We start from the raw sequence: 13,058 nt of genomic DNA on the forward strand, positions 1-13,058 counted from the left end.
AAACCATTTGTGAGCCTCAAAAAACAGGAAGGCCAGATTAGAGTTTGCCAAACAACATCTAAAAAAGCCTTCACAGTTCTGGAACAACATCCTATGGACAGATGAGACCAGGATCAACTTGTACCAGAGTGATGGGAAAAGAAGAGTATGGAGAAGGAAAGGAACTGCTTATGATCCAAAGCATACCACCTCATCAGTGAAGAATGGTGGTAGTAGTGTCATGGCGTGGGCATGTATAGATGCCAATGGAACTGGTTCTCTTGTATTTATTGATGATGTGACTGCTGACAAAAGCAGCAGGATGAATTCTGAAGTGTTTTGGGCAATATTATCTGCTCATATTCAGCCAAATGCTTCAGAACTCATTGGACGGCGCTTCATAGTGCAGATGGACAATGACCCGTAGCATACTACGAAAGCAAGCAAAGAGTTTTTTAAGGGAAAGAAGTGGAATGTTATGCAATGGCCAAGTCAATCACCTGACCTGAATCCGATTGAGCATGCATTTCACTTGCTGAAGACAAAACTGAAGGGAAAATGCCCCAAGAACAAGCAGGAACTGAAGACAGTTGCAGTAGAGGCCTGGCAAATTATCACCAGGGATGAAACCCAGCGTCTGGTGATGTCTATGCGTTCCAGACTTCAGGCTGTAATTGACTGCAAAGGATTTGCAACCAAGTATTAAAAAGCTATTACACCCGATTTATGGGTAATAAAGGATTCTTTTTAAACCTTATTACACTATTTGGAGCCTTATTTTTCTCCTATATACCATCATTGATACCCCGGAACATAGCGGAACCATCTGCAATTGTGGGACCACTCTAAGGGGATACCTATTAAGCCCAGGGGGCTTTTCAAGCGTGAATGGTTCTAGTTCCATACGGTATATAGAACCCACTCAATCTGGTAAGTGATCCAGCTTATTTATTCACAAAGGAATTGATGTCACAGCAAACCATGCTAGAGCACGTGCACTTTTGAATTGAAGATTTATATATATCTTTTTGTCATCAAGGACACTCATCACGTTTTGAGCACTGAAGTCGCTTTTATATATATTTTTTGGGACTTAATTTTTTTCCTTGACTATCTACGGATAATTTTGAGAGTTTTACAATATTTCACATATATTTGGATTTTTTTATATATATATATTTATATGTTTTATTCACCATGTAATCTGCACATGATTTATCAGATGAAAATTTTTGATCACATGTTGTATTAATTTGAGATATTTATACTGGTATTATACTTACCACAGCGAGAAATATATAGTTATTGGTATTCACTGGTTTGAGCAAGCGCTGTATTTGGTCTAATTTTAAGGCCATAGACACTCTCAATCCTCTTAAACGATTTAAAATGCCTCAAAATTGATATTGCTTTTATACAAAAGATACACTTCCGAGATGACGAACTACCGATCCTGAAAAAAAGATTCTTTCCCCCATCATATCACGCTACAAATATGGAAACAAAATCTAAAGAGGTTTCTATCAATATCTCAAAAGATGTGCCATGGAAATGTGAACAAAATGTTAAAGACCCCAAAGGACGTTTTCGATTTATGAAGGGACTCATAGGAAATATTAAAGTCACCTTAGCCACACTATATGTACCCAATTGCCAGCAAGATAGCTTTATAGCGAAAAACATAGCTGAGCTATCAGAGTTTAAGGAAGGACATTTAATAATTTAATAGTAGGAGAGGATTTTAATATTCCATTAATACCGTCAGAAGATACATCTCAGGGCTCTTCTTCCATACCAATTAAGGCCCAGAAGTGTATTTCAAAATCTCTTTATAGAGCTCAATTGATAGCTGCGTGGCGCCTAATGCACCCTGGGGAAAGAGATTTTTCTTCTATTAAAAAGATTATCTATCTTTAATTTTGATTAAACATGGGGCCAAGATTAAAAAACAACGTACAATTAGAGTCCCTATTACAGAAATTACAAAAATTGGAAGCAATACATAAACATACGGTAATGAAGGAGATTAAGGAGTTACTCGTGTATAAAGCAAAAGCAGCGATACAGGTGTGCTGTAAAATTGCGTATGAACAGGAGACAAATGTGGTAAAACACTGGCTAGATCTTTGAGAGAACAAACCCTAGCATCATATATACCACAAATAGTGACAAGCAAAGGACAGAAAGCTATATTCCCTAGACCAGGGGTGGGGAACCTTTTTTCTGCCAAGGGCCATTTGGGTATTTATAAAATCATTTGGGGGCCGTACAAAATTATCAACTTAAAAATGTGCCTGTTATATTTGATCAAACATTTCATTAACTCACCTCTAATGTGATGGCTGCAACTGCTTCTCTTTGGTGAGGTGTGTGATGTTAGCTGGTATTGATGATGTTGCTACTCGCAACTGGTTTTCCAGGTTTGCGTCGGTCAGTCTGGAGCGCAGTCGACTCTTTGTGGTGGTAAGTTTTGAAAAGAACTCCTGGCGGGTACTGCTGGTGAGTATAGCTGGCTGGTACTGCTGGTGGATACAGCTGGCTGGGACTGCTGTGGGTATTGCTGGCTCAGGCTGGTACTGCTGACTTTTACTGTGCTGTGGGTACTGCTGTCTGGAACTGATGCTAGTACTGCTGTGGGTACTACTGACTCAGGCTGGTACTGTGCTGTATGTACTTCTGGCTGGTACTGCTGTGGGTACTGCTGGCTCAGGCTGGTACTGTTGGCTGGTACTGTGCTGTGGGTACTGCTGGCTCAGGCTGGTACTACTGGCTAGTACTGCTGGCTCAGGCTGGTACTGCTGTGGGTACTGCTGGCTGGTATTGCTGTGGGTACTGCTGGCGCTGGCTGGTACTGTGCTGTAGGTTCTGCTGGCTGGTACTGTTGTGGGTACTGCTGACTCTGGCTGGTACTGCTGTGGATACTGCTGGCTCTGGCTGGTACTGCTGGTTGTGCTGAGGGTACTGCTGGCTCTGGCTGGTACTGCTGGTTCTGGATGGTACTGCAGTGAGTATTGCTGGCTCTGGCTGGTACTGCTGGTTCTGGCTGGTACTGCTGTGGGTACTGCTGGTTCTGGCTGGTGCTGCTGGCTCTGGCTGGTACTGCTGGTTCTGGCTGGTACTGCTGTGAGTACTGCTGGTTCTGGCTGGTACCGCTGTGGGTACTGCTGGTTCTGGCTGGTACTGCTGGTTCTGCTGTGGATACTGCTGGCTCTGACTGGTACTGTTGTGAGTACTGCTGGCTCTGGCTGGTACTGCTGTGGGTACTGCTGGTTCTGGCTGGTAATGCTGTGGGTACTGCTGGCTCTGTCTGGTACTGCTGACTCTGGCTAGTACTGCTGTAAGTATTGCTGGTACTGCTGGTTCTGGCTGATACTGCAGTGAGTACTGCTGGTTCTGGCTGGTACTGCAGTGAGTACTGCAGGCTCTGGCTGGTACTGCTGGTTCTGACTGGTATTGCTGGCTCTGGCTGGTACTGCTGTGAGTAATGCTGGTTCTGGTTGGTACTACTGGCTCTAGCTGGTACTGCAGGTTCTGGCTGGTACTGCTGGTTCGGGCTGGTACTGATGGCTCTGGCTGGTTCTGCTGTGTGTGCTGATGGAGGGAAATGATGGCTAGCAGCGGTGCCGCACTGGAGGAAGAGGTGATGTTTCCTTTATTGGTAACAGGCGGAGTGCATTTGATATCACTCCGCCTGTGACTCACTCAGACTGTCAGAACAGAGCCGGAACTATACAGGAAGCATCAGCTTCGTTCTGACAGATCAGCTGAGAAACACAGACTCAGCTGCACGGGGGGCCGGACCAAATTACTTTGAGGGCTGCATACGGCCCCCGGGCCGTAGGTTCCCCACCCCTGCCCTACACAAATAGTACAAGAATTTAAATCATACTATGCATCATTGTACAATCTGCAATCTCCAACTTTATCACAATCTCAAATAGAGGAATACCTAACCACCTCTCAGAGGCCATGTTTGGCAGAAGGGGTGAGCGATGTCCTGGACTCAGAGATTACAGAGAAGGAATTAATGGAAGCCATGGCCAACACTAAAACAGGGAAAGCGCCAGGACCAGATGGATACATCATCCAATACTACAAAAAGTTTGTCTCACAATTGGGAAGATTTATGGTAGATATGTTTAATACATGGGGAACAGGAAATAAAATCCCATGGGGAACAGGAAATAAAATCCCAAATAACACATTACAAGCCTATATAACGGTTATTCCAAAAGAAGTTAAGAGCCTACATCCTGCTCAAGTTACAGACCAATTTCTTTATTAAATATGGCCCTTAAACTTTTTACCAAAATATTGACCACTAGATTCCAAACATATCTAGCGCAATTGATCAATTTAGACCAGGTGGGGTTTGTCCCTATGAGGGAAGCATGAGATAACACAATAAAAGTACTAAATTTGTTACAGGTAACACAGCAGAAACACATGAGCAGTGTCCTAATTAGTACGGATGCTGAAAAAGCATTTTATAGAGTCCGGTTGGACTTCATGTTTGTGGTACTTCGTCATGTTGGTATAGGGGAAACTATGCTATCAGATGATTTTTTGATTCAGAATGGGACTAGGCAAGGATGTCCCCTTTCGCCCTTGCTCTTTGTTTTGTCACTGGAACCGTTCCTGTGTAAAATAAGGGTTAATCAGGATATTACTGGGATTAGCGTAGGACAAACTCAATACAAGATATCAGCATTTGCAGACGACATGCTATTCTCTCTTATGAACTCTATTATCTCATTGCCAAACCTTCTTTTGGAGTTTGAAAAATATGGGGCCCTGTCCAATCTTAAAATTAATCTAAATAAATCAGAGGCCATGGGGGTAGGAGTACCACAACCAATATTACGACAATTGTAAACAAATTTTGGACTAAAATGGACAGAAGTGGCGCAGAAATATTTGGACACATATATATACCATTTAAGTTTTCCCACATATTTAGACAAATATATGTAATGTTGTCATATATTTACATAATTACATATGTAATGTTACCAAGATGTGTATTCTTCCAAAGTTCCTGTATCTATTTCAAACTTTGCCAATATCTGTCCCAATCTGCTATTTTAAACAATGTGATAGTATACTGATGAAACTTGTCTGGGCCGCTAAGCACCCTAGACTTAGTAAAAAAGTCCTTACACTTCTGAGGGAAGAGGGAGGGCTATCGGTACCGGATCTGCGGAAATATTATCAGGCTACTCAGTTGGGAAGATTTATGGACTGGTGTCGAAATACGGAAGTAAAGCTTTGGCCCAATCTTGAACAAGCACAATTTGAAGTACCACTTAGAAGAGCTCCATGGTGCCTTTGATCTTTACCAGAATCTATGCATTTACATCCTCTTATTGGACATACGATTAAGGTATGTTCAAAGATGTACGAAAAATTTAAATTAGTACAAAAGTGCTCAACATTATACCCAGTCCTGGGAAACCCACAGTTTACTCCGGGGTACCAGGACAGGGTATTTATTTTGTATACAAACTTTTTTATTAGGGTGTAAAAATTGTGGTACAAAAGCGTATATTAACAGTGAGGTAAACAACAAACAATAGTCATTGTTACAGAAAGTATGTATAAGTTCCTATGTCAGATATAATTAAACAACAGGATCAAGAAAAAATAAGACTTTGTATGAGTGGTACCGAGTAGCGGACCTATGACAATTTCAATAATACTGCATAAAGCAGTAAATATTCAAGAGTATATAGAGAACATATCGTTAAGTACAAAATGACTACAAATTACCAACTACATCTTTCACATTCACGTCGTATAGATAGATTTGTGATTAGGAACCCATAGGTGGAAATAGAATGTTAGAGTGATCAAACCAATGTTCCCATTTGTTATCATAGAATTTTGTTGAATTATAAATTACATGGAAAATTATTTCCATTTGGTTAATCGAAGAGAGTCTAGCCTTTAACTGGGCCTGGGGGAACGAAGAGGATTTCCAATTTACTGCAATCAGCCAATGTATGGCAACACATATAGTGTGAATAAGTCTCATCTGGGGAACAGACAAACCAGGTATTGTAGTGAATAAAAGGCAATTGGGGAGAGCGTGGTTTATTTGCCTGTTAGAGATTTTGGAGGCAAAACTATCCAGTTGTTGCCAAATAAAGGATATCTTGTCACATTCCCAAAAAATATGGGTAAGTGATCCCGGGGCATCACATCCTCTATAGCAGTTAGGGGAAGAAGATGGGAAGATGGCATGCAGTTTAGATGGGGTAAAGTACCATCTGGTTATTAGTTTGTAGGGGGTTTCAGGAATCGTGATAGATCTGGTGCATTTCCTGAGGTTCAAAATACAATCCTGCCATTCATCTGATGTGAGATGTAAATTACATTCTTTCTCCCATTTGTGCATATAAGGGAGTTTTTCCTCCGAGATGGAGTGTGTCATACTTTGATATATTTCAGATATAATACCCCTACCTCTAGAATTTTTAAGGCAAATCTTTTCATAGAATGTTGGGCTGGGGGTGTCAGTTAATTGATAGTGCTTTTGGAAATATTGCCTGATCTGCAGGAAGTTGTAGTGTTCCCTATGAGGTAATTTATATTTGGATTGCAAAATCTCAAACGATGTAAACGTGGAGTTAGTTATAAATTTATGTATGAATGTTAAATTTCTATCAATCCAATGTTTGAAAATGTTACAATTATGGAAACCGGGGAGAAACTTTGGGTCCCCTAAAAACATAGCACCTGGAGGTGCACGTGAGATCAAGCCGAATTTATTACCGAATGATCTCCAAAGAGATAAGGATTGTGAGACTAGAGTATTTCGTGATGCTTTCACATTAACCACTTTAGGACTGGAGGATTTTCCTGCTTTACGTCCAGGCCACTTTTTGCAACTTGGCACTGTGCGACTTTAACTGACAATTGCGCGGTCATACAACACCGTACCCAAACGAAATTTACATCCTTTTTTCCCTACAAACAGAGCTTTCTTTTGGTGGTATTTGATCACCTCTGCGTTTTTTAATTTTTTTCGATATTAAAGAGCGACAATTTTGAAAAAATAACAATATTTTTCTACTTTGAAAGTTAAAAAATATCCAATATATTCCATTTTTGTCATATATTTAGGCCAAAATGTATTTAGCTACATGTCTTTGACAAAAAAATTCTCAATGAGCGTATTTTTAACCGCTTTAAGACCAGAAGATTTTACCCCATTCCTGACAAGGTCATATTTTGCGATTCGGCACTGCGTTACTTTAATGGACAATTGCGCAATCGTGCGACGCTGTACCCAAATTAAATTTATGTAATTTTTTTTCCCCACAAATAGAGCTTTCTTTTGGTGGTATTTGATCACCAGTGCGATTTTTACTTTTTGCGCTATAAACAAAAAAAGCGACAATTTTGAGAAAAAAACAATATTTTTCAATTTTTTTTATATTAAATTCCCCCAAAAAAATGTAAAAATCTAAATTTTTTAACATTTTAGGCCAATTTGTTTTCTGCTACATATGTTTGATAAAAAAAAATCACAATAAGCGTATTTTGATTGGTTTGCGCTAAAGTTATCGCAGTTACTAACTACGGGAAATTTAATCATTTTTATTGTTTTTTTTAACTAGTAATGGCGGTGATCTGCGATTTTTTGCGAGACTGCGACATTGCGGCGGACAGATCAGACCCCTGACATTTTTGACACTTTTGGGGGTACCAGTGACATTATTACAGTAATCTGTGCTATAAATATGCACTGTTACTGTAATAATGACACTGGCAGGAAAGGGGTTAACTTTATTGGTCATCAAGGGGTTAAATATATGCCTGGTGCTTATTGACGTGTGTGGAGGGAGGGGCCTGTGTGACACAGGCACAGATCGTAGGTTCAGCTATGCTGAATCCTGTAATCTGTCCCTGCCTGTCACTAAGGAGATCCGCCCGCTTTGTTTACACAAGCGGGCGGATCTCCTCACTCGATCGCCGACGACCGGGGAAGAGCGGCGGTGATCACCGCCTCTCCTCCCCTGGCCCGACTCCCGCTGTGTCTGAATACAGCGGGAGTGAGCCTCCGGCAGCACGCCGCCCACAAGGCGAGGAGTCCAGCGACGTAGGTCTACGTCGCTGGACGATAACGAGCCACTTTGCCGCAGTACGCTCCATGTGAGAGGTCGGCAAGTGGTTAATAGGGACATTTCTGGTCCACATTAGACCTGTTGTCTGATAAGGTAGAATAGATTCCCTCTCAAAATTAACCCATGGGATTTTCGATTTAGGGATGTGCCACTAAGCAATCTGGGTGAAGCGAGAAGCCAAGAAATCTGGGAGACCAATTCCACCCCTCTGTTGTGTAGTGTACAACACAGATTTGGAGAATCGAGGATGTGAGTTAGCCCAGACAAATTTATTAATTTCTCTCTGGAACTTCGATATGTAAGTTTTATTCTATTTGGGAATGCACGAAACAAATACAATAATTTAGGGAGTATGATCATTTTAACTGCGGTAATTCTCCCCAGAAAAGAAATGTGATAGGACTTCCAAGCCTTGAGGGATTTCCTGATTTTCAGTAGTAATGGTGTATAATTTGTGGGAAAGATGTACTTTAATTCCGAGGTAAGGCGTATATACCCAGATAAGAGATAGCCTCCATAGACTAAGAAAAAGTGAATGAGCTTTTATCCCTAGCTCCTTATTTAACACTCTTAAAAGCTCAGGACAGGGTATTTAAAACCCTGATGGATGCAGGATATTTTCAAGTAAATCATTTGTGGACACCGCTCGGGTGGCTTTCAGTGGAAGAACTGATGGAACCTACAGGTGTTTTTAAATTAGATTGCTGGAGAGCAATGCAACTCCAACACTTTCTAAAATCCTTATCAACACCTAAACGGGAGGACTTCGACCTGACACCATTTGAAGAACTGTGTACACAAAGAGGTGTACTGAAACATACAATATCAAAGCTGTATACAATGTTAGTTAGACCAGACGAAAGATACAAACTTATCACTGAATGGGAGAAGGAACTTAATTGCTCCTTCTCCACAGAGGAGAAATGCTGAATAATTCAATCTACATTCTCAACGTCTATTTTTACAAAGATACAAGAGGTCAATTATAAGGTTTTAACAAGATGGTATCAAACACCCGTGAAAATGAACAAATTGCACAAGTAAATACTGACAGATGTTGGAGGTGTGGGACAGGAAGAGGGTCACTCCTACATATTTTCTGGTCATGCCCTAAGTTGAAACAGTTTTGGGAACGGATTGGTGAAATAGCTCAAAAATTTACAGAGTACCAGTTAGTGTTGGACCCGGCGCTTTTCCTCTTACACGCCTCCACTATCCCAGGGAGTCAATATAAAAACTTGATAATCCCCCAGTTATTAAATGCAGCTAAAATGTGTATTCCACTTAAATGAAAAAATACATCAGCACCTGAAGTTAATATGTGGATTAGGAAGGTAGAGGAGATTAATAAATTAGAAAATCTAGTATTTAATGCTGACCACAAACTAGATAAATATATCCCGAGATGGAACTGTTGGAATAGTTTTGTCAACTTGGAAGAATGTGAGCGGTTAAGTAAAGTTTGAGACGTTGAAGAGATAGGTGATATTAGACTGTGAGAGAGTAATTTGATGCGAGAAGGAAAGGGAAAAAAAGGAAAGATTTTGATTTTTTTTTTCCTTTTCTGGTGTTTGTGGCTGGGGTCGGGGCTGGGTCTGATTTAAAATAAAGAAAATAGATATTAAAGTTTATTTTGATATATACAATCATTTTGAAGATGTAATGGCAATTGAGACAAAATAAAGTTAGGATACTAAAATGTTATATTGCATTACTTATTATACGATAAATGATACAATGATTGTGAATGGTGTAAACAATAATAAAGAAAAGATTTAACAAAAAACTGTGTGCAAGTGTACCTAGAACAGGGGTCGGCAACCCGCGGCTCCGGAGCCGCATGTGGCTCTTTTACATCTTTACCGCGGCTCCGGGGCGGATACTAGCGAGGGGAGGAGGCGCTCCTCACTGTGGCGGGTGCTGTACTGGCTGTGACTCGCATGGGGGCGGTGCGTGCGTTAGTCACGCACCGTCCCGACGTCACCTTCCCGCCCGCTGTCAGATCGGAGGGCAGCGGCGCGCATGCAGGAGAAAGATGACATCCATCCAGACTCCCGTGCCAGGCACCAGTGTGAGGTAAGTGAACTGATGCCTGGGGGGGGGGAGCCCGAGCGCGGCCCGGCCCACACACTGCATTGAAGGGGGTTATGTATGGTGGTCTCTACAAGTGATGCCCCGGCCCACACACTGCATTGAAGGGGGTTATGTATGGTGGTCTCTGCAAGTGATGCCCCGGCCCACACACTGCATTGAAGGGGGTTATGTATGGTGGTCTCTGCAAGTGATGCCCCGGCCCACACACTGCATTGAAGGGGGTTATGTATGGTGGTCTCTGCAAGTGATGCCCCGGCCCACACACTGCATTGAAGGGGGTTATGTATGGTGGTCTCTGCAAGTGATGCCCCGGCCCACACACTGCATTGAAGGGGGCATGTATGGTGGTCTCTGCATATTCAGGGGGCATGGAAGTGAAGTGATGCCTCAGGGGGGGACCTGGCCCACACACTGCATTGAAAGGGGCATGTATGGTGGTCACTACATTGTAAGGGGCATGTATGGTGGTCACTACATTGTAAGGGGCATGTATGGTGGTCACTACATTGAAAGGGGCATGTATGGTGGTCACTACATTGTAAGGGGCATGTATGGTGGTCACTACATTGTAAGGGGCATGTATGGTGGTCACTACATTGTAAGGGGCATGTATGGTGGTCACTACATTGAAAGGGGCATGTATGGTGGTCACTACATTGTAAGGGGCATGTATGGTGGTCACTACATTGTAAGGGGCATGTATGCTGGTCACTACATTGAAAGGGGCATTATTAATTATTATTTACATCAGACACTGATTATTATTTATGGTACACTGGGGCCCTGAATAATTTTCTATGGCATTTTGGGGCATTGATTATTGGGCATAGCAAATTTTGCTATGGGGCCCTCTGATTTCTAATTACGTTCCTTTTTTGGACCCCCTGTGTATATATAGCATTAAGGTAAGAAACAATATATGCAGTGTTATATTTGTTTTAAAAGTCGCAATGGTTTTGCGGCTCCCAGTTTTTTTTTTTTCTTCGGAAACGGGTCCGAGTGGCTCTTTTTGTCTTAAAGGTTGCAGACCCCTGACCTAGAAGAATTGATGCTGTTTTGAATGCAAAGGGTGGTAACATCAAATACAGATTTGATTTGGATTTCTCTTCAGTAGATTTACTTTTCATTTTGTTAATTGATAAAAAAAAAAAAAAAAAACTATTAACACTTCTATTTCTGAAAGAATTCATAATTTAAGATTTAAGGCATTTTTTTCACACCTGCCTAAACCTTTTGCGAAGTAGTGTACCTAAACTTCAACATGATTGAAGTAAACTTCATTCCTGTCTGTTTTTAAGTTCCCTCTGTACTGAGATTTTGTGTTACAAGAAATGCTACTATAATAAATGCTTGTTGTATGTTTCTACTATAATGCAGACTAATGTCATACAAATTATTCCTATTCATACTGAGGGGAGAAAGTAAAAAAATAAAATCAAGAGGCCTCTAACCTTGCAGTAAATACCCATCTGGAAATCTGACTCTCAGAACGGTGTACTTATACTTCTTAAAGATCATTTTTTCTTCCCTCTCTCGTGTTGCTTTAGTTCGAAGTAGTGATTCTTGCTCCAGCTTCTCTTTCCTAAGGAAAAACAGATGGCAGAACACTGTTAAGAGTAACTCCACTTTCATGGGGAAAAAATTACCAAAAAAACAAATAAAGCATATACAGTACAATTGTGACACAAGTCATATTGTAAAATAGAATGGTATTAAATATTATCTTACTTTTTCCTTATCTGCAGCACTGAATCTTTCTGTAAATGCAATGCAATGCGGCTACCTGAAGGCGTTCTGTACACAGGTGGTATGCAGAAGGCCCCCACCCCAGGAAATGTAATTTCCTGCTTGTGTGATTGGCTTACTGGTTTTCCCAGAAGCCTGCACTAAGATACACATCAGATTTTGAGCACCCCCTGCAACAAAAATGTAAATTTTGGTGAGATACTCTAAAAGGGAAATCACGTCTAAAGGGATGCATACCCTGCCATTTTCCTCATTAGAGCCCTGCAAATGTGGCAGCTGATGAGAATAAAACCACTCCTATAAGACTCACTTAGCACATGGACACAGACAAAAAGCTATTTTTTCAGAATAACATATTATTTGAATTTATGAAGATGGTTATATTCTTTATAATCTATTAGTAACATAGTAATTAAGGTTGAATAAAGACAATAGTCCAATCAGTTCAACCGCAGCTACGCGCTAAGTCAGCCGCGACATAGCCTCACGGACAGAGGCTGGCCCACGAGTTGAACGTCTCGCAGGGTCGCATACGACCCTTGGCCGACAGCTCCCTTACTTCGGTGGTGGATACAGAAAGGGTACCCCCAATGATTTGGGACTTTGCATGCCACTAAAGCACTGAACAAAAAATACAACTGTGTATAGATAATTTAACAATTTTATTACATGAAAAAAAACAAAATATTGTAAACAGACAATTATATACCTAGCACATGACTAGATATATGTGACATTTAAAACCTTCATGCAAGGACAGACCAGTATCCAAACAGAAGACTCCTAGGCACCATTAGTGGAAAGAACCGGACAGGACCCTACGCTTTACGGGTATGAAAACCGTTTTTCAGGGATCAACCAAAGTTCTATGCACAATGTATACCTATATAAATATATAAGTTGTATTAGACATTCTATAACTGAAAAAGTATTCAAGGTGAAGTTCATATTATACAGGGTTATGCTGAATATCATAATCTTCAAATATAGGTACCTACCAAGAGAAGTCTTTTTTGTAAGGGTAACTGGGCTGTCAATTAAAACCGGTGTTAGCCCGGGAAAGAGGTGTCTGGTCTCACTAGGACATAGTTCACTGAGAATAGAAATAGT

The 13,058-nt window shown here is 41.0% G+C and overlaps 1 protein-coding gene across 1 annotated transcript in view; it reads right to left on the bottom strand.

Annotated features, from left to right (window-relative positions):
- Positions 1 to 13,058, bottom strand: part of UBXN6 (UBX domain protein 6) — a 391,844-nt gene that overhangs the window by 48,562 nt on the left and 330,224 nt on the right. Inside the window, exon 9 of the mRNA XM_082243194.1 lies at positions 11,654 to 11,784. Within this exon, the coding sequence (XP_082099320.1) occupies positions 11,654 to 11,784 (131 nt within the window). The remainder of the gene's footprint in view (positions 1 to 11,653; positions 11,785 to 13,058) is intronic.

Source organism: Pelophylax lessonae (genome assembly GCF_965119305.1).
Source record: "Pelophylax lessonae genome assembly, chromosome: 1".
In the NCBI taxonomy this organism is placed as follows: domain Eukaryota; kingdom Metazoa; phylum Chordata; class Amphibia; order Anura; family Ranidae; genus Pelophylax; species Pelophylax lessonae.